This window comes from Schistocerca piceifrons, chromosome 5 (genome assembly GCF_021461385.2).
Source record: "Schistocerca piceifrons isolate TAMUIC-IGC-003096 chromosome 5, iqSchPice1.1, whole genome shotgun sequence".
NCBI lineage: Eukaryota > Metazoa > Arthropoda > Insecta > Orthoptera > Acrididae > Schistocerca > Schistocerca piceifrons.
This window is the reverse complement of record NC_060142.1, coordinates 80,515,751-80,540,446: the sequence shown is the minus strand read 5'-3', so window position 1 is coordinate 80,540,446 and position 24,696 is coordinate 80,515,751. Positions and strand designations below refer to the sequence as shown.

At 45.0% G+C, this 24,696-nt stretch overlaps 1 protein-coding gene across 1 annotated transcript in view; it reads right to left on the bottom strand.

Annotated features, from left to right (window-relative positions):
• Positions 1–8,236: 8,236 nt before the first annotated feature.
• Positions 8,237–24,696, bottom strand: part of LOC124798753 (putative protein TPRXL) — a 34,839-nt gene continuing 18,379 nt past the window's right edge. The window contains exon 4 of the mRNA XM_047262280.1: positions 8,237–8,724. Coding sequence (XP_047118236.1) covers positions 8,237–8,724 — 488 coding nt within the window. The remainder of the gene's footprint in view (positions 8,725–24,696) is intronic.

Below are 24,696 nucleotides of genomic sequence, written 5' to 3'. Positions count from 1 at the left end.
TTAAGAATGATTTTGAAGTAATAGGTTTAACATCAGAAGAGGCACCAATGTTAGCACTGAATAGGGGATCATGGAGGAATTTTATAAGGGGGTTATGCTCCAGACTGAACGCTGAAAGGCATAATCAGTCTTAAATGATGATGATGATGATCGCATTATACATTTCTTCAATCTCTTCGTTATTTGCGGAGTTAGTTGGCATGTAAACTTGTACTGCTGTGGTAGGCATGGGGTTCGTGTCTATCTTGGCTATCTTGGCAACACGTTCGTAGTTGCTTACCCGCTCTCCTATTTTATTTTTCATTCATTATTAAACTCAGTCCTGCATTACTCCTATTTGATATCATATTTATAACTCTGTATTCACCTGACCAGAAGTCTTGTTCCTCCTGTCACCGAACTTCACTAAGTCTCACTATATCTAACTTTAACCTATTCATTTCCCTTTTTAAATTTTCTAACCTACCTGCCCGATTAAGGGATCTGACATTCCACGCTGCCGCGCGGGGTAGCCGCGCGATCTGCGGCGTCTTGTCACGGTCCGCGCGGCTCCCCCCGTCGGCCGTTCGAGTCTTTCATCGGGCATGGGTGTGTGTGTGTGTGTGTGTGTCGTCCTTAGCGTGTTAGTTTAAGTTAGATTAAATAGTGTGTAAGCTTAGGGACCAATGACCTCAGCAGTTTGGTCTCATAAGCCTTACGACAAATTTCTAAATTTCATTCCACGCTCCGACCCGTAGAACGCCAGTTTTCTTTCTCCTGATAACGATGTCCTCCTGAATAGTCCCCGCCTGGAGATCCGGATGGGGGACTATTTTACATCCGGAAAATACCTCCTAGCTATTTCAGAATAAATGTCATAGTCAAAATGTGTTAGGTGCGCGAAATTCCGCCACTTTCTCCTGTACTGGCCACAAAATTCACCTGATCTGAACCTGAGGGAACACGTCTGGAACACTATCGAGCACTAGCTCTGTGACCACAACCCACTGGCTGTTAACTTACTGGAGTTGCGGGATCTGTTCTTAGACATCTTGTGCCAAGTACAACTGACAACTACTCCGACGTCCATGGCGAGGTCCATCTTTGCAACCACAACACGATGCAGCGCGGTTCAGATGGGCCCAACAATATGCCGAGTGGACTGCTCAAGATTGGCATCACGTTCTCTGCACCGATGAGTGTCGCATATGCCTTCAACCAGACAATCATCGGATATGTGTTTGGAGGCAACACCGTCAAGCTGAATGTCTTAGACACACTGTCCAGAGAGAGCAGCAAGGTGGAAGTTCCCTGCTGTTTTCGAGTGGCATTATGAGGGGCCGTTGTACGCCGCTGGTGGTCCTGGAAGGCGCCGTACGACTGTACGATACGTGAATGCCATCCTCCGACCGTTAGTGCAGCATATTGGCGAGGCATTCGTCTTCATGGACGACAATTCGCGCCCCATCGTGCACATCTTGTGAATGACTTCCTTCAGGATAATGACACTGCTCGATTAGAGTGGCCAGCATGTTCTCCAGACATGAACCCTATCGAACATGCCTGGGATAGTTGGAAAGGCCTGTTTATGGACAACGTGCCCCACCAATCACTCTGAGGGATCTACGTCCGAATCGCCGTTGAGGAGTGGGACAATCTGGAGCAACAGTGCCTTGATGAACTTGTGGATAGTATGCCGCGACGAATACAAGCATCCATCAATGCAAGAGGACGTGCTACTGGATATTAGAGGTATCTGTGTATACAGCAAGACTGGACCACCACCTCTGAAGGTCTCGCTGTATGATGGTACAACATGCAATGTGCGATTTTCATGAGCAATAAAAAGGGCGGAAATGATGTTTATGTTGATCTCTATTCCAATTTTCTGTAGAGAGTCCGGAACTCTCGAAACCGAGGAGATGAAAAACTTGTTTTGATGTGTGTAGTAGATGAGTTTTGTTATTTGGGGAGCAAAATATTTAAGGAATGTCGAAGTAGAGAAGATATAAAATGTAGACTGGCTATGCCAAGGAAAGCGTTTCTGAAGAAGAGAAATTTGTTAACATGGAGTATAGATTTAAGTGTCAGGAAGTCTTTATCGAAAGTACTTGTATGGAGTGTAGCCATGTATGGAAGTGAAACATGGCCGATAAACAGTTTAGACAAAAAGAGAATAGAAGCTTTCGAAATGTGGTGCTTCAGAAGAATGCTGAAGATTAGATGAGTAGATCACGTAACTAATGAGGAGGTACGGAATAGAATTGGAGAGAAGAGGAATTTGTGACACACCCTGACTAAAAGAAGGGCCAGGTTGGTAGGGCATGTTCTGAGGCATCAAGGGATCACCAATTTGGTATTGGAGGAGAGCATGGAGGGCAAAGATCGTAGAGGTAGATCAAGAGATGACTACACTAAGCAGATTCAAAAGGATGCACGTTGCAGGAAGTACTGGGAGATAAAGAAGCTTGCATAGGATAGAGTAGCATGGAGAGCTGCATCAAACCTGTCTCTGGACTGAAGACCACAACAACGACCTAGAGGCTCCAATTTTCTGTAGCATTAGCCGCATGTGATTCGTGTAACATATTTTAAAACCACAAATATACAGCTACAGATTTTAGAAAAAAGTGTTATAATGAAAAAAAAACAGGTAAAATGACTCAGTAAGTGGGGTGAATTGGCGCAAGGAATGGTATGAGGTATTTAATTCGACACATATTATAAACAAAACATATGTTTTGAATAATATGTTTATTAAACAAAACACTGAACAATATAGTTTACAAAAAGAAAACAGCAAAATTATCACCTTAATTAACCATGGAATAGATACAAAACAATAATAATAGTTTTCTTACAAAAATAGTGACAAAAATGAAGATTACTAGAGTATAAGTGAATTCACCAATTGGTCTCTTGGGTATGTGTAACACAACTAACTTTTCTTCAGACAGCAGTCACAGTTCTAGTTTTCAGGACTGTCCCACCCACTGTGTTCAGAATGAAACAAAAAAGACAAGAAATATACCGGTACCATTTCACCCCGTCTTTGCCGAATTCATGGCAGTCTACGCACAGATCTTTACCTCTGATCTGCGTGGGGGAGGGGAGACGGATGCGATAGGCGAGGCGGAGAGCATGGCGTTCAAGGATTTGAAGGGATTTATAAAAGGTAGGGGGAGCAGAGATCCAGGCCGGATGGGCGTAACAAAGGATAGGGCGGATGAGGGATTTATAGGTGTGGAGTATGGTGGAGGGGTCCAGACCCCACGTACGGCCGGAAAGGAGCTTGAGGAGACGGTGTCGGGAGCGTGCCTTGGCTTGGATTGTCCGGAGATGGGAGCTCCAGGAGAGTCGACGATCGAGGGTGACGCCAAGGTACTTAAGGGTGGGGGTGAGGGCGATAGGACGGCCATAGATGGTGAGATAGAAATCAAGGAGGCGGAAGGAAGGGGTGGTTTTGCCTACAATGATCGCCTGGGTCTTGGAGGGATTGACCTTGAGTAACCACTGGTTGCACCAAGCGGTGAACCGGTCAAGATGGGATTGGAGAAGCTGTTGGGAGCGCTGCAGGGTGGGGGCAAGGGCAAGGAAGGCGGTGTCATCGGCAAACTCGAGAAGGTGGACGGGGGGTGACGGCGGCGGCTTGTCCGCCGTATATAAAAGGTACAGAAGGGGGGAGAGGACGGAGCCTTGGGGCACACCGGCGGAGGGAAAAAAGGTGTAGGAATCCGTGTTATGGATGGTGATGTAGGAAGGATGGTGGGAGAGAAAGGAGCCGATCAGACGGACGTAGTTCTACATATACATCTACATTTATACTCCACAAGCCACCCAAAGGTGTGCGGCGGAGGGCATTTTACGTGCCACTGTCATTACCTCCCTTTCCTGTTCCAGTCGCGTATGGTTCGCGGGAAGAACGACTGTCTGAAAGCCTCCGTGCGCGCTCTAATCTCTCTAATTTTACATTCGTGATCTCCTCGGGAGGTATAAGTAGGGGGAAGCAATATATTCGATACCTCATCCAGAAACGCACCCTCTCGAAACCTGGCGAGCAATCTACACCGCGATGCAGAGCGCCTCTCTTGCAGAGTCTGCCACTTGAGTTTATTAAACATCTCCGTAATGCTATCACGGTTACCAAATAACCCTGTGACGAAACGTGCCGCTCTTCTTTGGATCTTCTCTATCTCCTCCGTCAAACCGATCTGGTATGGATCCCACACTGATGAGCAATACTCAAGTATAGGTCGAACGAGAGTTTTGTAAGCCACCTCCTTTGTTGATGGACTACATTTTCTAAGGACTCTCCCAATGAATCTCAACCTGGTACCCGCCTTACCAATAATTAATTTTATATGATCATTCCACTTCAAATCGTTCCGCACGCATACTTCCAGATATTTTACAGAAGTAACTGCTACCAGTGTTTGTTCTGCTATCACATAATCATACAATAAAGGATCCATCTTTCTACGTATTTGCAATACATTACATTTGTCTATGTTAAGGGACAGTTGCCACTCCCTGCACCAAGTGCCTATCCGCTGCAGATCTTCCTGCATTTCGCTACAATTTTCTAATGCTGCAACTTCTTTGTGTACTACAGCATCATCCGCGAAAAACCGCATGGAACTTCCGACACTATCTACTAGGTCATTTATATATATTGTGAAAAGGGCGAAGGTTTGGAGCTTGAAGAGGAGACCGGAATGCCATACGCGGTCATAAGCACGTTCGAGGTCCAGGGAGAGGAAGACTGCGGAGCGATGGGAATTAAGCTGTTCGGAAAGGAGATGAGTGAAGTGAAGGAGAAGGTCGTCGGAAGAGAGGCGGTGCTGGCAGAGATGCTGGTGGATGCGGCAGGTGAGGATAGATTCCAGGACCTTGCTGAAGACCGAGGTAAGGCTGATGGGACGGTAGGAGGAGACGGCGGACGGTGGTTTACCAGGTTTAAGGAACATCAGGATATGGGAGGTTTTCCACAGGTCGGGGTAGTAACCAGTGGACAGGACTACATTGTAGAGCCTGGCCAGGGTGGAGAGGAAAGAGACAGGAACTTCACGAAGGTGACGGTAGGTGACACGATCGTGACCAGGAGCGGTGTTGCATTTAGTGCGGAGTGTAGCAATGAGATCCTGTGTAGTGATAGGGGCATTGAGTTCCGTGTGTGCAATGTTGTCCAAGTACTGGAAACCAGGAGCGAGGGGAGGGACAGAGGTGTCAGTTCGATCGCGGAGATCCGGGAAGAGGGAGTAATCGAACTGGAAATCATCGGGGATGGAAAAGACATCGGAGAGGTAAGAGGCAAAGTGATTGGCCTTACTAAGGGTGTCAGGGAAGGGGTGATCATCATGGAGAAGAGGATAGTAGAGGGAGGGTTTAGTTCCGGTAAGGCGACAGAAGGCTGACCAGAACTTGGACGAGTTTATAGGTAGGGTAGCATTTAAACGGGTGCATGTCTGTCGCCAGTCCCGCCGTTTCTTAGCCGCGAGCAAATTTCGAATGTGTCGCTGGAGTTGCCGGTGGCGTTGGAGCGTGTCCGGGTCACGCATGTGGAGGAAGGCACGGTAGAGACGGCGGGATTCACGGAGGAGGAGGACAGGCTGTGGGGCTAAGGTAAGACGGTGGGGGTGGATGGCGACAGTAGGGACATGGGCCTCCACGGCCTCAGACAAGGTCTGCTGGAGAAAGGGGGCGGCATGGGCTACATCGTCAGGGTGGTGGTAGGTGAAGGTGTGGCTATTGACCTGGGTGGAGAGGGTATCCCGGTAGGCATTCCAGTTGGCACGGGAATAGTCATGGACGTACTTTGGGGAGGATCATTACGAAGGTCAGGGCGGGGGCGACGACCGTCTGAAACGGTGAGGAGGATAGGGAGATGGTCGCTACCAATAGGCTCCAGGACATCCACTGTTATGCGGCCAAGGAGGTTAGGGGAGGAAAGGATAACATCGGGAGTGGAGTTGGATTCAGGACAGGTGTGCTGGGGGATGGGAATGAGGTCGCCTTGAAGGGAGGAGAGGAACCGATGCCACCGCCGTAACTGGGCGGCGGAACGACTATGGATGTTGAGGTCGGCGGCGATCACGTAAGAGGAGAAGGTACGATCAATGTGGGAGAGGAAGTTGAAGGGAATAGGGACGTTAGGGCGGACATAGATGGTGGCGCAGGTGACGGTAAGGCCGGGGAAGAAGGGACTAAGGATCAGGTGTTCGGTGGGGTCGGGAAGGAGAGATTGGAGCCGAACTGGGATCTGGCGGTGGTGACCAATGGCAACTCTGCCACGCGCAATCGGGAGGGGATTATCAGAGCGGTGTAGGAGGTAGGGCGATGTGTGGACGGTGTGGTGGGGTTGGAGGAAAGTTTCATTGAGGAGGAAAGCATCCACGCGGTGGGTGGCAAGGGTGTGCAGGAAGAGGTTCTTGTTGGCAGGAAGGGAGTGGATGTTGTTGAAAAGGATACGGTGCTGTCGCGCCATGACAGGGAATTAGACAAGGGTGTCAAGAGAAAGTGAAATGGGTCTGGTTGTTGGAGTAGGTGGCGTACATTTTTAAGTGGAAAATGGAACGGGCGGCGAGGGAGACCTGTTGGAGGGTGTGAGGGCGCTGGAAAGGGCGGACGTTTTGTAGGAAAATGGTGAGGAACCTGATGATGTCCGCAGCGGTGGTGGGGAGGACGAAGGGAATTGTCAGGAGGGGTGGGGCCGTCCAGAGGACGGACAGGGATGGTGAGTTCAGGAGTGGTTGGAGGGGGTCGGGCTTTACACTTTTGGGAGTAGGTGGGATGGGGGAGATTGCAGGTACTGCAGGAGGGAGGGGATTGAAGGTTAGGGCACTCACTGCTGGAGGAAGAGCGCTTGCCTACAATGCGGTCAGGTGGGGGCCTTGCGGCACTCGGCTGTTGGGTGCGTGTTATAGTGCAGACACCTCTGGCAGCGCAGGGATTGAGGAGGGGAACGGGAGGGGTCAACCTTATAGCGCTGGTTGAAGAGGAGGGCACCCTCCTTCAGGAGACGGTCAATGGAAGGGGCATCCTCAGAGAAAAACCACATAAGGCAAGTGGGGCCGGCCGAGTTGAAAATGTGGCAGACCGCCAGCACCTCCAGCGTGCGATGCGCCTTGAGCTCCACCAACACCTCCTCCTCCGTGATCGACGGACTGAGCCGAGTGATCATGGTGGTGAGGGTTGGCGGGCGATGTGGGGGTTGGGGTTGGCGGGTAGGAGATGGAGAAGGAGAAGGGGTGAGATAGGTGTTGGGGCCAAAACGGGTGATGGGGAGGCGGGAGAGGATGTCAGTATGGAGGGTTGGGCTGGGGGAGGAGATGAGAACGGAATCCCGTCTGGGAGTGAGGAGAGAGATGGGGGCACCAGGGAAGTGTTGGCGGAGGAGGAAGGAGAGATTCCGGGCCTCAAGAAGGGAAGGATCTGGACAGGAGAGGTGGTATTTGTATAAAGAGGGGGCAGGAGGAGGAGGAGGAGGAGGAGGAGGAGGCGGAGGGAGCAGGGCCAGGCGGGGAGACATCCATGGCATCCTGGGGGGGGCGGAAGTAGGATGGGGCGGGGCCTTTTTGGGAGTGGAGGAGGTGGTGGTGCCGCTAGGGCGCTTAACGGCGGCAGAAGGGTGGGTGGTGACATGAGGGATGGGAGCTATATGGAGGTGGTGGGAAGGGACAGGTCCCGGCGTGGACGCAGCAGTCGGCGCCGGAGATGGTGACAATGAAGGCGACGGCGATGGCGACGGTGGTGGCGGTGATGGCGAAGGCGATGGGGAGAGTTGGGCAATTGGCAGTGGCCCGACGGGCCACCACCCTAGCTGGAGCTGCAGTACAGGCTGGGGGAGTGGGGGGAAAGGATCAGAGGGAGAGGAGCAGGAGGAATAAGATGGAGAGGGGGAGACAAGGAGCGAGGACGAAGGGAGAGTGAGGAGAGGAGGGATGGAAAGAGGGGGATGTGACTGGGCACACCATGTAATGGTGGTGGTGGCGGCGGGGGGGGGGGGGAAGTATGAACTATGGCTGTGGTGGTAGTGGTGGTGGGGGCTGACATGACGACAGGGATAAACAAAAATGCACAGGACGAAAAGGAAAGGAAAAAACTGGGGACAGACGAAGATGAAGACGGATGAAGACGAAGACGGATGAAGACGAAGATGGACGAAGACCAGATTCGCACGCTGCTAGCGCTGGTGCTGACGCAGGACGCAGGAATGCCGCAGCTGCTGCTGTTGCCGCAGACGGGGCCGGGGCCGCTGCTACTGCTGCTGCTGCTGCTGGAGGGCTGGCTGGCTGGACTGCTGCTGCTGGAGGGCTGGCTGGTTGGACCGCTGCTGCTGGAGGGCTGGCGGGCTGCTGCCAGCTGGACCGCTGCTGCTGGCCGGGACCGCTGCTGCTGCTGCTGCTGAACCGCTGCTGCTCAGCTGGACCGCTGCTGCTCGGCTGGACTGCTGCTGCTCGGCTGGACTGCTGCTGCTCGGCTGGACTGCTGCTGCTCGGCTGGACTTCTGCTGCTCGGCTGGACCGCTGCTGCTCGGCTGGACTGCTGCTGCTCGGCTGGACTGCTGCTGCTCGGCTGGACTGCTGCTGCTCGGCTGGACTGCTGCTGCTCGGCTGGACTGCTGCTGCTCGGCTGGACTGCTGCTGCTCGGCTGGACCGCTGCTGCTCGGCTGGACCGCTGCTGCTCGGCTGTCTGGCTGGCTGGCTGGCTGGCTGGCACCTGAAAACCTAGCACTTCGATCAGTGCTGGAATGGCACAATCGAAGGGCGGTATCCTTTCGGAGTACTGTCGGAGATGTCAAATTACCCCAACAAAGATGGTTTATATGAAACTATAGTTCCACACTCACGCCTGGTGTAAGACGAAAAATACTTATATAATCGTAACTGTTAATGTGCAGAGATGGGCATAACAATAAAATCTTGTATTTTAACATAGTAAGAAATGGCTTACCTCTTGGAAACTAGAGGTCAAATATTACAAGAAACAAAGTCAAAACACACTCTTGCTTCTTTCACCGACAACTGGCAAGTAATGGTTCCTGCGTTCGGTGTGCTTATTTGTATAACTGGGCACCAGATGGCAGCTCCAGATAGAACTAGCTCTCTCAGTGAAACACGTATTGATGTGCATAATTTTTCCCGCTGCGCCTAAGTCCGCCACTCTGCCCTGCCAACGTGAGCTCGCTGCCACGCTTGTAACCATTCTGGCCTTGTGATATCGACAGCTATCCTGCTGAAAGATGAGTGTCAGGACAGGCATCAAACATGATGTGGTCGTCCTCAACAACGTTCACAGACCACAGTTGTCATGGTGCTTCGATTACTGCCACAGGTGCCATCAGAGATCAGGTGAGTGTACTGCATTGCATAATACTGTCCCTCCAGCTTACGCCCGTGGCGCGGTGTATGTTTCCAAAAGCCATTCACCTGGATGATGCTGTATCTGGCCGTGACTGTTGATGTAATAACGAGGTGGCGCAGTGGTTAGCACACGGGACTTGCATTCGGAAGGATGACGGTTCAAACCCGCGTTAGGCCATCCTGATTTAGGTTTTCCGTTATTTCCCTGAATTGCTTCAGGCAAATGTCGGGATGGCCGCTTTGAAAGAGCACGGCCGACTTCCTTCCCCGTCCTTCCCATATCCGACCTTGTGCTCCATGACCTTATTGTCGATGAGACGTTAAACATTAACCTCCTCCTCCTCCTTCTCCTCCTCTGAAACACCTGTGTATGCACCAGCATTGCGCTCAGCCCTCAGATATGTCACATATCGCCTCCTATCCTGCTTTACAGATTAAGCAGGCCTCCGAAGTGGACTTAATGTGATGAAGTGTAGTCGTCCAACTACTTGTGGCTTTACAGTTTTTCAGTCTCTATCCATAGAGGCTCACGACAGTGTCAAGCAAACAGTCTTCCAGATTCGCTGTTTCTGAGATTCCCATTCCCACTCACTGGATCACAAAAGTCTGCTATTTATCAAGGTCGTTTATGTCAGTGGATTTCCCCATTTGTGCTCCGTATCCTCATTCGCCTCTGTTCTGTTCATACAGGGTGATTGATCGATGAGAAAATAGAAAACAAAAAAGGTTCCATGCTAGAGACCATTTATTCGATCACAATTTGTTACAGAGACTGAGGTCTAATATGTGCTGTACCATGCAGCCACAGTTACAGTATGCATGGTCTCCTCCTAGAGGGTAGTATTGTGCCTTATACGTCGTGCCCTAACAACCTCTCCTGCCATAGTAATTGTCCAAAAAAATGGTTCAGATGGCTCTGAGCACTACAGGACTCAACATCTTAGGTCATAAGTCCCCTAGAACTTAGAACTACTTAAACCTAACTAACCTAAGGACATCACACACACCCATGCCCGAGGCAGGATTCGAACCGGCGACCGTAGCGGTCGCGCGGTTCCAGACTGTAGCGCCTAGAACCGCTCGGCCACTTCGGCCGGATTAGTAATTGGTAATGTTGTGTCCAATTCACTTCACCTGCTGACTCACCTTGAAGAGGATGTGATCAGCGTTGTACGCAATGGTTCCGTATTCGAATCAAGAGCTTGCCGACGTGATGTTTAGTTATGGAAAGGCAAATGACAATGGGCAGCTGGCAGCAAGGCTGTATCAAGACAGCTACAACAACCACAGCATTCAATGTTTGCAACAGTGTTTCACCGTTTGTCTGAGACTGGGTCTTTCATGAAGCAGGAAATCACGAAGGACGAAACCCAAATGTTTGGACACCACACTTGGAGGAAAATGTGAGAGAAATGAAATGTCGTGTGGCGCGGGCCTCCCGTCGGGTGGACCAGTCGCCTGGTGCAAGTCTTTTAAGTTGACGCCACTTCGGCGACTTGCGCGTCGAAGAAAAATGTGATTAACACTGCGAAAGGCGACCGCCGTGTCAGTACCAGGCAGCTGGCCTGACAGTACACGGCATGCCAGATGACCGTGTGGAACATTCTCCATGGCAATTGTTACTACCCTTATCGGTTACAGCGTGTGCAGTGCTTACCAGCGACAGACTTTCCACATTGGGAGCAGTTTTGTCATTGGTTTCTTCACCGGGCAACCAAGATTCCGGGATTTGTGTCATCCATCCTATTCACAGATGAGGCCATCTTTACCCAGAGAGGTATCGTCAACTTTCGTAACAGTCATCTGTGGTATAGTATGCAGAACCCCCATGACAGCGAACCATCAGCATCGGTGCAGCCGGAATGTGTGGCACAGGATAATTGGGGACCGTATTTTGGGACCAGTCATCCTTCCACGTCGTCTAACAGGCCCGAACTATCGACATTTCTTGCGGGTGACTTTGCCTCCCGTGCTGGAAGGAGTGCCATCGATGATTCGAAGGGCTATGAGGCTGCTACATGATGGTGCTCCAGCCCGCTTCGCGGTGAATGTCGTGTCTTCCCTGGTCGATGGATCGGACAAAGGGGACCAGTAGCATGGCTTGCTCGTTCACCGGATCACAACCCGTACAATTTCTGCTTATGGGGCCATCTCACAAGTACTGTGTATGTGGAGCCCATTGCAGATGTGGAGACATTGGAGCAGCGTAATCATGCTGACACTGTTCGGATGCAGCCTGGCAGATGTGAACCTGTGAGAGAGAACGTGCTACACAGCATGCGATGAAGCACGTGGAAACCATTTTCAACACATACTGCATGGTACAGCGCGGTTTCGACCGCAAACTGTGTTAACAACATATGACTGAGTAAATGGTGTCTCTCATGGAAACCATGCATTTCCGAACATAAGCTCATTAGACCATTTTTTCCGTATCCTCTCGTCGATCAATCCCTAGAATTTGTAAACGGTGGAAAAAAATCACCCTGTATAGTTTTCTTACTGTGTCACGTGTCCACAACGGCACCAGGCAGAATTCAGTCTTGTTGCGAGGGGGCTCATAAAGTTTTGGCTCAACAGTGTATGTGAGGAAGCTTGTCTTAGCTACCTCCTTTACTCGCCTGGGCTGCCTAAATACACTGCCTGACAATGAAAGGAAAGCACCCAGCATGCATGGTCGGATGTTAATGTAACTTTGTAGACGCGGCCGCCAATTCTCAGTGACAGATTAGAACGGTCACCAGAAAGCATTAGTCTTATTCGTGATTAGTGTTGTTACCAGGCCTGGTAGGGAATACAGGAGACAGAAATAACGACAGATTTTGAGTGATGATTATGAAAGACAGAGAGATACTGCATACTCGTGTGAGACAGATTTATCAGCACCTGACACGAAAGGGGCCTCATTGTGGGTCTCCATTTAGCCAGCTGGTTGAATCGTGCGATACCTAGACTTGTACGGCAGTCGGATGTGACGGTGACGTGCTGGACAGCATGGGAACACAAAGGCAGCCATACTCGTTGTCAAGGATCCTGTTGACCTGGTATTGTCAACTTACACCATTGGTCAGAGATTGCCAGCATCCTTACTTAGCATCCAATGCGTAGGCTACCGTTAACACATCAATACAAAGGGCTGCGTTTGGGGTGGTGTCATGAGCGGGAAGCGCTGACTGCTGACTAATAGCGTCGCGTTGTGTTCAGAGATTAATCACACTGGATGACCATCGTCGGCGGGTATGAAGGCGACTTGAGAAGAGATGCTGTGCATCCTATGTTTGGGAAGGGCACAGCGGTGTTACTGCAGGCGCCACGGTGTGGGGAACCGTCGGATCACAGCTGGTGGTGACTGAGGTAGGTCTGACAGCAGAACAGTACGCCACTAACATCATGGCTTTCCCTGTGTTATCTGTCGTGCGACAGTATCGTAGTGAATTTTTTTTTAACAGTACAGCGCTCATCTGCACACGGCACATGTCTCTATGAACTGTATATGTGACGCTGAGGTACTTCCGTCACCAGCCAGATCGCCAGATCTGTCCCCGATGCGACATGTGTGGGACCACCTTGAAGGTCAACTCCGTCCCAGTGCCACTATGCGGAATATCGAGGACCAGTCACAACAGTTGGTGGCCATCTTGCTTCAGGACAGGATACAACAGCTTAATGGCAGCCTTCCCAACTGGACTGGTGCATCCATACAGGTGTGTTGAAAATATGCGCTCTTTTACTTCAGCTGTCTTTCGGCTGGCAGTCATTTCTCATTTCTGATTTGTGGCGTGTGTGTCTCTGTACTTACGTCTTCTGGATGTCACTTGGTTATCAGAAGTAGCACTTATAACTGTCCTGTACATCAGTCATTCCATACCTACCGTTTTGTGATGGTGATCGCACCAGACCAAGAGTAGTGTTTGCATGAAATATGCACAACGTAAATGGTGAAATGGAGTTATGGTATTCCAGGCAGGAAACAGCTGACATGAATGTGCGTACGAATGGAAAAAAAAGCTTCGGGGAACTTGTACAGTCTGGAATATTAGCTAACAAGTGGGCTCATGCTTCCGATTTCTTCGCAAATTTGAGTCGATTTTATAATCACTGAAATGGCATCCCATACCAACCCATTCTCGTTGTTGTTGTTCATGTCTTCAGTCCAAAGACTGTTTTGGTGCAGCTCTCCATGCTACTCCATCCTGTGCAAGCTTCTTCATCTCCGAGTAACTACTGCCACCTACATCCTTCAGAATCTGCTTAGTGTAATCATCTCCTGGTCTCCCTCTACGATTTTTACCCTCCATGCTTCCCTGCAGTACTAATTTGGTGATCCCTTGATGCCTCAGAACATGTCCTACCAACCGATTCTCTCTTCTAGTGACGTTGTGCCACAAACTCCTTTTCTCCCCAATTCTATTCAGTACCTCCTCATTAGTTACGTGACCTAATTTTCAGCATTCTTCTGTAGCGCCACATTTCAAAAGCTTCTATTCTCTTCTTGTCTAAACTGTTTATAGGCCATGTTTCACTTCTATACATGGCTACACTCAATACAAATGGTTTCAGAGAAGACTTCCTGCCAAATCTAAACTCGATGTTAACAAATTTCTCTTCTTCAAAAACGCTTTCCTTGCCATCGCCAGTCTATATTTTATATCCTCTCTACTTCGACATTCCTTAGTTATTTTGCTGCTCAAATAACAAAACCCATCTACTGCTTTAAGTGTATTATTTCCTAATCTAATTCCCTCAGCATCGCCTGATTTAATTCCACTACATTCCATTATCATCCTTTTGCAATTGTTGATGCTCATCTTATATCCTCCTTTCAGGACACGTTCATTCCGTTGAGCTGTTCATCTAAGTCCTTTGCTGTCTCTGACAGAATTACAGTGTCACCAGAAAGCATCAAAGTTTTTATTTCTCCTCCCTGGATTTTAATTCCTACCCCGAATTTTTCTTTTGTTTCCTTTACTGCTTGCTCAATACACAGATTGAATAACATCGGGGATAGGCTACAACCCTGTCTCACTCCCTTCGCAACGACTGCTTCCCTTTCATGCCCCTCGTCTTTTATAACTGCCGTATGGTTTCTGTACAATTTATAAATAGCCTTTCGTTCACTGTATTTTACCCCTGTCACCTTCAGATTTTGAATGAAAGTATTCCAGGTATTCCAGTCAACACTGTCAAAAGCTTTCTGTAAGCCTACCGGTGAAATTTCACTTTTTTTTGTTAGGCAGTAACCCACGAGTGAGTTACTTACCTCAATAAAAATTTGAACATTAACTTCTAATCATTATTACCTTGTCTGAATGTGAACAACTTCGATTCTCTACAGTGTAACTTTGACCTTAACCGATTGTATCTGCCGTTGAGAATATAGTCAGTTTCATGCTAGGGTTCGCCTGAGCTCGCATACCTGCTACGGTCGCCGCCCGCCGTTACCATGGCGACCTGCGGCGCGCGGCCCCTATGCACGGAAGCCGGCGGCGCTCGTTACGGCCGTTTTCATCGGCGGCTAAGCGGCCCTTGTCTCCTAAGTGGGGCTAAATAAGGGCCAGGAGCGCCCTGCAAAAGGCAGGCGAGGAGTGCAGAGAGCGCGCCCGCTCGTGGCGGCCAGATTTATGAGCCGCGCCGCACAGTGGGGCAGTAAATAAGGCGCAAAGTGCGCGTCTCCAGCGCCGCACGTCTATATAGCGTTCCTGCTGCAACCTGCCGGTCGGCAACGGCCTGCGAGGTTTGCGCTCTTCACAAGCGTCCGGAATCGCGATACGTTATGCAGGGTGTCTGACTATTATGGCACAGTCTAACATAACAATCGCTACGCTCCGTCTCGTTTTTGCCACCCCCAAAGATAGCAGCGCACCAAGCGGCCAGTAATGGCAGTTCTGACTATTATATCGAATGAGAGCCAATACTTATATGCTGATTTGTAACTTACTTTTTAAAATAGGTTGTGTATGAAGCGCCATAAAAATCGACAATAAATAAAAATTACACCACTTTGGGATTATTTACATAGCACTATGGGACTTAACTTCTGAGGTCATCAGTCCCCTAGAACTTAGAACTACTTAAACCTAACTAACCTAAGGACATCACACACATCCATGCCCGAGGCAGGATTCGAACCTGCGACCGTAGCGGTCGCGCGGCTCCAGACTGTAGCGCCTAGAACCGCTCGGCCACTCCGGCCAGCTTACATAGTTTCTTAAGGACTTTGGGAAACGGTGCATTACGGTACAGTGTGTTTACAATCCTCTTCATAGCATACAGACGTTAACTGAATAATGTCGTTGTACTTTAATAACAATAAATTACTAGTAAACATCAGAAGACCCGACTTTTCTCAGAAAGATATTCAGCAAAGCAGAGTTTTGTTCGCTACACTTACAGCCAAATCAGTGAATGTGGAATGTACGAAACCTATATGGAATGCATTACCCACATTATACAACTATCAAATAAGCTACCACAACTGTAGCTTAAGGGGAAACCACACACACGTGATAACAAATCATCAAAAGCAATAAAACTGCTTCAAAACACAGGAAAAACCTATTCCACAATTGTTGCTGGAACTGACACACAAACGGCAACAATCTTCAATACTAGCTTTTGAAGCAAAATCAATTACATTTACAAAAAGAAAGTCGATTACTAGAAAGTCGAGTGAAGTGTAAAGAAAGGGCGAATCATTGAACTCCACAAAAATTGATTAAATCTCAAGCAAAGTGCCTATGATAATAACAACCGACAACAACAGAAGTATATGCTTCTCATGCATGAAATGTGTCAACATTCTCTTGATTTCAGTGGAATAAGCTTCAAATATAGACGTATCCGAAAGCATTTCTCCATGAATGAGTTGTAGTTGTCATTGAATCAGTGTAATTAGGATGTTTTTAGATGTATTGCACAATAATTCACGTCTCTTGGAAACTTACTAACGCATGGGACGTAAAAATATAACCACTATTCCGTTAATTAAGTAGAAAATAATTAAGAACAAACATTTTCCTTGCGAGACATGTGACTCTCTGCTTTCTCATCGCTTGGAGCGCTATACTGAGTTCATCATAAGAATAAAGCTGATATAAACGTTACGCCATGTTGTATGTAGCCTGTTTATGTGTTTGTAAAAATGGTTCAAATGGGTCTAAGCACTATGGGACTTGAGATCTGAGGTCATCAGTCCTCTAGACTTAGAACTACTTAAACCTACCTAACCTAAGGACATCACACACATCCACGCCCGAGGCAGTATTCGAACCTGCGACCGTAGCAGCAGCGCGGTTCCGGACTGAAGCGCCTATAACCGCTCGGCCACAGCGACCGGCTGTGTTTGTAAGTTGGCAGTGCTATAGACTGCATTAATATCACTAACAGCGATGTGCGCCCTCTGTAAGACACTCTGTGGCTAGTCGGACTCGTAGCTAAGAGTTAATAGTTAGCAGAGATGGAGGTCGGCAGTGTTAGCGCGAGGGGACGACTGAACGTGTGTCCCTCATGGAGATTTGGTATTGGTCGGAAATGGATTGTAAAATGATGATTGCTGCATTTGCTAATGTTTCGAAAAGGGAATTATTGACGATTATATAATTTTTGGATCTGGATGTCTTATGATTAAGGTAAAATCTGCTAAATACATTGTTTGCTCTGCAGCAAAATCTTTCCTTTGCTAACCACATGCCTATTAGTAGTTAGAGCCTACAGTAGTTAGAATTTTCTTATTTAGCTGGCTGTAGTTGCTCCTTGCTTTTATTGCTGTAGTTCGAGTTATAAAGAATCTCTGTGAGGTAAGTGTCTTATGAAAAAGTGTAGGTTATTGTTAGGATTTCTTCTAATTCAGGGCCGTCTCTTGTGTTAATTATTTGAGTAATCAGATTGCGTTATCCTTGTATATTGTGGGTAATAAATGAATAGGTCAATTTTGAGTTGAATTTCTCAGGGAAAATTCTGTAGGTCAGTGTTGAAATGAAATGATAAAAACAAGCAAAGAGACAGTAGGTTCTATTTCACTTAGCAGTTTAAGAAGGTTCAGTTGCATTCACCAGTGTCAGAAATAAAAATACAAATTTCACCTGTCGACCCTTAGCCGAGGATACTTCACTGGAATCTTCTGATTTTCTTGTAGTTTGAATAATTAGTGTATGATTAGAAATTAGTTATTGCTTACTGCTAGTGCGTAATTATGTATATGGAATTTCCTTTGTAGTTGTAGTTTCTTATTGTTGTACTTTATTGTAATGAGTAAAGCAGTAGTGGCATGCATGTGGATTTGCACCAAGTATATCGCTGTCGCTTTTGCAATTAATTAGATATTGATTATTTTAAGTGCAATTTTAGTGTGTCTACTTATTTTTGCTTTTCGAATTGTTTTTTGTGTGTTATCGTGTGAAACAGTGTGACAATCATGGCGTGTGAGAAACGTAAAACTGGGCTGCAAAGCAAATTGAGAAATGACAGTGAAGACAAGCGTAGCTTGTTAGCACCACCTTGTAATGAAGTGACAAATATTCAAGACAATAATTTGATAATTGTGCATAGGGACATGGACCAGGCAGCAAATAACGGTGTAGAAATGGAAACAATCAGTGAACAAGGAACTATTGTCGATCGATCGGTCGGTAACAGTTCGCCTCATGAAAGCGAAATAACAGAACAAAATCTTGCAAATACCGTAGATTCAGGTTTTGCGTCATTACATTTTCCTCAATTAAGTCAAGACACTTTCTGCTTTTCGAAATACGAGTATTGCCCGTGCGAATGCGCTGCCGAAAAGCACAAAGGAACATGAAACAACAGAACAAAATCTTGCAAATACCGTAGATTCAGGTTTTGCGTCATTACCCTTTTCTCAATTAAGTCAAAATTGATGCTTTGCTCTTCAAAATACGAATATTGCCGGTGCAAATGCACTGCAGAAAAGCACAAACCAACATGTTTCATTCACTAATACGTTGTTATTGCAATTAATTAAACAAATGGAACTAAATCAGAAACAAAGACAGCAACGAATGGAACAAAATCAAAAACGAACACAGCAACAACTCCAAAGTTAGACAGAACTGAGCAAACGCTTGAACAAACACGTAAAGATTTAACTGCTAAGTTACTTAAAATCGAATCGAAATGTCAAAAAAATTGTGAAGATGTAAAAACACAAATCTGTGAGCATTTTCAGCCTATTTTTTCGCGACCTGAAAACGCATTATAGAATCATGAAGCAGCCATAAAAGAACAGATCACTGTTCACGAAAATCACGACATCATGCAGGCTAAAATTGACTCTGTTGCATCTACCTGTTCGGTCACGCAACTTGTAAAAAATCAGGAAAACTTTAAAAGACACAGAAAATACGATTACGACACAAATGGACACTCTAAAATTTGGTTCAGAAAAACACACAGAGGAAATTAGCATATTATCGGAAAAAGTAGCCGAACTTTCGGATCAGTTAACAAATTTATCTACGAAGGTAGAGGATGATTTGGATGGTGTAAGACCGATAGCCCTTACTGACACAAAGGAGTACAACGAAGGTAGAATCAAATTAATATGCAACATAAGAGAAATGCGGGAAGTACAAGATCAGTTGGCACACGTGATGCAAGAATAACATATTTCAGAGGATACTCGCGCTCTGACACGAGAAGTAGCATTTAGAAATAAAGAGTCACAAAGTAATAACACTGGGTATTTCGGAGATTTTGAAAGGAATCGGCAGGGTGCACCGAAACCTGAGATGGAATACGACGTAAGAATGACCGATTTGCGTGTCGGCGTCACTATGACTTTGGCTATAAGCTCTTCATCACAACGCGTGAATTCAAAACATTCAAGAATTCCACTGATGACATACATCCACAAGCTTGGCTTCATCAGTTTTCTCATTGTTTCCTCCTAATTGGTCATTAGAGCACAGATTAGAATTTATGTGTGGCTATCTAGAGAGTGAACCAGCTATTAGAATGAGTGAAGGAGATTTTTATCATGCCTTCCTTTCTGCATATTGGTCTCAGGCTACTCAAGATCGAGTAAAACACAATATTATGATGGTGAAACATATCGAACAGTCTAAATTTTCCAGCCCTGTAAAGTATTTTGAAGATACGTTACACAAAAATCAGTGTTTGTCAAATCCGCACAGCACCTCGGAACTTATCTCCGTATTTGCTTAATTAAGTTGTCTGAACATTTAAGACACATTATTTTGGCTCTACGTTGTAAAGATGGTATCGAAGCTTTTCAGGGACTTTTGCAAGAACTGGAAATCGACAATGACAACCGCATGATGCGAAAGCAGGAAAACAATTACAGATCACATCCGTCACAATTCCGTGACGACAGAAATAATAACCGGACATGACAAGGCTATTCTTATAACTCAAATCGTGATCAAAACTGACACCACCCATATGACAATCATTGGCAGAATAACAACAGCTACAGAGAAAGATCACATTTCTGTAGCAATGACTATAACAGAGATAACTGTAGAAACAGACAATATGGGAACCAGAATAATTATTATCAAGGGAGACAAAATAACTCCAGACGCAAAGGTCCACCTCGTAATTACGATTCCGGGAGAGATTCTCCACCACGTGATCGACAAGAAAGAAATTTCAGAAATTACCGACATGACGACAGACGCTATAGTTATGACAATAGACCAGAATTTAATCAGAAATGGCGTGGTTCAAATAGGACAGGGCCCTCTCAACAAGCTGAAATTGTAGAAATTAGCCCCCCAAATCCCAGTAACGACGTGCGACAACAAAGAGATAATAGATAATGACTGACACCACAGGCAGCCACAAAACGTACTTGTGAAGCTGACGATGTAGGTACTATGACCATCAATTAACACAATAATTTTACGAGTTCACTTTTATAAAGAACAGACGACACAGTCTTATTGTGTGTACATTTTTGCTTCTTAGTTGCACGATTACGTCACGACTATAAAGTCCACATTCTTGGAACATATACTGCTAATGAGGTTTTACTGCAACATTTTGGTTTACTTGAAAAAAACATTTTTTAATTAAAGTACATTCTGAGAGATCACAGTTGACACAGTGTTTGAATTGTTTGACAGCTGAACGATTGTACTATGATGCTACTAACGAGTAACACAATTTTCATTATTGCTTTTACGCTGACTGTTTTATGTCTGCACAGTTTTTCTGCATTCTTCTGGAAAGTCAAACATGTTTTGGTAATGGCATTTGTGGCATTGCTTCAATGAGACAGCTTTTTTCGTAACGCAACTATACATTACAGTACAGTACTTTCAATATCACGGCAGTGAACGTAATAACTACGAAATTTATACTCATAGCACTTTACTTTTGTATCGATATTTGGAGAATTTTGCTTATGGACGACAATAACTACGACACGTCGCACATTTCTACCGTTAAGCACTGACAGAAATTTTCTTACAGCAAGAAGCACAGTTTAGCGCTACATTACAAGCATTTGAGCGATTACTTTTTGTACTTTGAAAATTTTTAGAAATATTTTTGAACTACAATGATACAGATAAAGTTTTTGGTGATACATTTCATTCCGCAGTTTTAATCTGTAACATCTGAGGTATAATTACATTATCCCTCATGGGGGTATGCCTAATTTGTGTACCATGCATGTGGCAAGCGCAAGGAGCCCTAGCTAATATGGTATATGCATATTCAGTTTTACACATTGGTACCATATTTCTCTAACACAGACCTATACAGCTATCTAGACATTTAGCAGAGAGAATTAAACATTTTTTTATGTCACTGACACATGTCTGCATAATTACACAGTTGGATTACTTTACACTGATGAAATTGTACTTTGTCTACATTTTGCGAACTGTTCACATGTATTTTCGCAACCATTGTGATACTGTAAGAGCTTTGAGTGATGTATTTGTATGGGATCGTAATTTTTGAAGTATGTTTGAGGTAGATAACACTATTGAAACGAGCAGAGAGCATTTTCTAGAGGTTTTGAGATTATTAGAGGATGCTACGACGATTTTGAGATTTGATTGATGTTTTATGATAATATTATTACAACGACGATGTGTATTAGGATATTGAGATATGTTTATGATCAATGAGGTGATGCTATATGAGGAATGTGATTATGCTAAGTGTTTATTATGATGAAGTATTGAAGCAGTATTGACGTATATGTATATGAATAATGAGGAGGAGTTAGGGACTCTGGTTTTTGGAAAAGAGTGTTGGAAACCAAGAATCGTACTCTAATAGTTATGAAATGGGAGTATATATATACCAGAATGCCAATGGAAATTTTTGGACACTGTTATTTATGAGATTTCGTTTCTAAACACTTCTACTATAAATTTTTCAACCTATGAAATTTTTTATTTGTATCAAAGTGTCATTGTAGCGGAAACTATTGTCGTAAGCATTTTGGAAAAAATACTTGACCTTGACGCAATGCTCTGCTGCGTCTGGCTGCATGCTAGCCACCTGGAAAAACCCATTGTTGTGTTGCCTGTCAACTTTCATGGTGTCGCTCTAGCTCTAGCCGCTTTTAAGCTCACTGCACTCCCGCAAGTACTCGCACAGCTGTAGAAAAGAGAGGCCGTTGACCTCACTATTGACGTTTCTTGCAGAACACACCACAAACATGACATACTATTACTTGGAAACGTATAATTACATTTTGGAGTCTATATTTTGAGCTACTTACTGAAATGCGTATGAACTGATGGGAAATATTTTTACGTTTACGCACATGATAATGACAAGTGTCTTTCTACGAGAGTTGAGAGAATTTTTACTGACTTATGAGGTTCCACATGGCTGTTGAATGATGTTTTTTTTTGCTTTCTACATATTTGCTTATTTTAATTGATTTCTACTTTCTAGCTGCGCTGCAGCATTGATTTTATAAAATAAAATTCAGTACGTATGCTGATGTGAACATTTCTGTCAACAGATGCATTAAATAGTAATTTTATGATCCACATTCTTAAAAAAGAGCACTTGGAAAGGAAAGAACAATAAGAAGGAGAAGTGACTAGTAACAGGAACTGCATACATAATTTTCTTTTCAAGGACTTGGTAATTTTTTTGGTAGAATAAGTTGTTGAGGTGCACCACCTTAGTGTTAAGGTGTGACATACACAATAAGATGTGAATAGACATCTATCTTATTTGCATTGCTGTCTTTACTGTAATATCTTTTCTGCTTGTGCTTTATCATGTTTAGATATAATTTGTTGCATTTGCTGCTGCTATTTGTCAGGCATTGTCCTACTGAATTTTACATTGTATTACCATGCTAAGTCTATTTTACCACTGATTTATTTTTCTTGTTTGCCGCATATTGCCCTATATTAGTTGTAATGTTGCATTTGTTTTGCTAACTTAGATATGCTGCTGCTTGCTTTGGAAATCTGCATCTTCGTCATTGTTGTTTGTGTTAATTTTTTTGTGCTGCTGCATTGCCTCGTTCTCTAGTTTATGTATCTGAGCTTAGTAGATTTAAGTTAGTTTAAGAGGGGGTATGCTCTGTAAGAAAATTTGATGAGTTGAGAAGAAATGCATTGAGAAGCTATAAGGAAAAGGTTTGGTCAGAAAGTATTGTATAATGAGGAACAATTATTTTGAAATAAGGAATGAACAGATATAAGTACGGGATAGGGACAACAGGTTTAGGTAAGATTTTCTTGGAAACGAATTGTGAGGTAAGAAATATGTGAAAGTATAAATACAGATAGCATGCTTAGATAGGATTTTTTGTGGGAATAAATGTTGAAGTAAGAGAGGTAAATGAAGTTTTGGTTGGAAATGAAGTAGTTTCGGTTGAAAGTTAAATAGGTATCAGCTTGATGAATACTATTGAAAGGAGAAAGATGAAACAAAGGTATAAAATGCTCACCACAAGTACTGCAGTACTAAATGTTACACTGAAAACAGATCCTCTCCTTTCTTTTTGTGTTATTCCGCTATGTTTATGTGTACTCTTGTGTGTCTGTGTTCTTCCTGTCTTGTGTGTTTACCTGATGAGATAAATTTGTTAGAATTATTTTCTTCTAATTCTAAGCTGAATTTACTATGATGAGGAATACTGTTATTCTCAAATCGAATCTGTTTTCGTAGTATATTTTTACTTTAGGAAGATGTTCCGACATTATTTATACTGTTATGTTTTCTTTTAGTGTTCATGTGTCAAGTTAATGTTTCTAAGAATATTCTTATTTTTTCATTTATTTACTTATGTCATAATTCTTATAATACTCATGAATATGCTTATTTTTATTCTTTTTGTAAAGTCTGTTTTACTACAAATGTTTGTAGTATGATGTTTTTCACTGTAATGAAGTTTCCTTTGCATTTGTTATTGTATTGATTCTTATGCTGTAAAATTGTAATTGTATAGACACCAGTTCTTCAAGTTAAGTAAATAGTAGGGATTCTTTTCACTGCACACATTTGTCTGTTGGTCATACCGTATGTATAAAATCTCAGAAGTTATAAGATTGTGTTAGTGCCTGCATATGTGTTGAAAAATCAGCAAGGGAGTCGTTAACAGCATTGCTGGCTGTAAGGGCATTGCAAAAAAATAAGTGAGTCCACAAGCGGTGGTTCATGGACTTGCTACTATCCTCAAGACTCATCAATTGTAATTGTGCACCCGCACAGTTGCAACGGATGGTTGCTGGCCATCTCTACATGGACTACAGTGGTTCTGCAACTTTGGCCTATTACTACCATAATCTCTACAAGGACTACAGTGGATCTGCACCGTTGGTGGCCTAGTGGCCCATTACTACTATAACTTCTGCAAGGAATACTGTGTGACTGCTCTCTGGTGACTTACCAGTTCTATCAATATTCTTCAAGACTTCGACTGACTCTTCTGTGGGTCTCCTCTGCTGTGGCCCATTACCAATCTCCGCAACTGTAATCTTCATGTCAAGAGTCAGCACTGTGGTTCCGTAGGGAGCACAACACTACTTCTTCAACACTGCATGTTGGTTCAATAATTACTTGTGAATTTTCTTTTACTGCTCAGCCTTTGTGCATAAAACTGTCATAGACTTCTCTTCTGGTGACTGATTAGGACTGTCTTTAGGGACTGTGAGGAGAATCTGTGCTTTATTGACCAACAGTATATTACTAATTATGTGCATATGATCTTTTTGATACTGTAATACATAAATTTTTTTAACAAATTAGCTTTGGCAACTGCCCAAAGCACTTTTTAAAAGTTTTTGAGGGGAACAAGGGGGCTATGTAAGTAGCCTGTTTATGTGTCTGTAAATTGGCAGCGCTATAGACTACATTAATATCTCTGATAGCGCTGTGCGCCCTCTT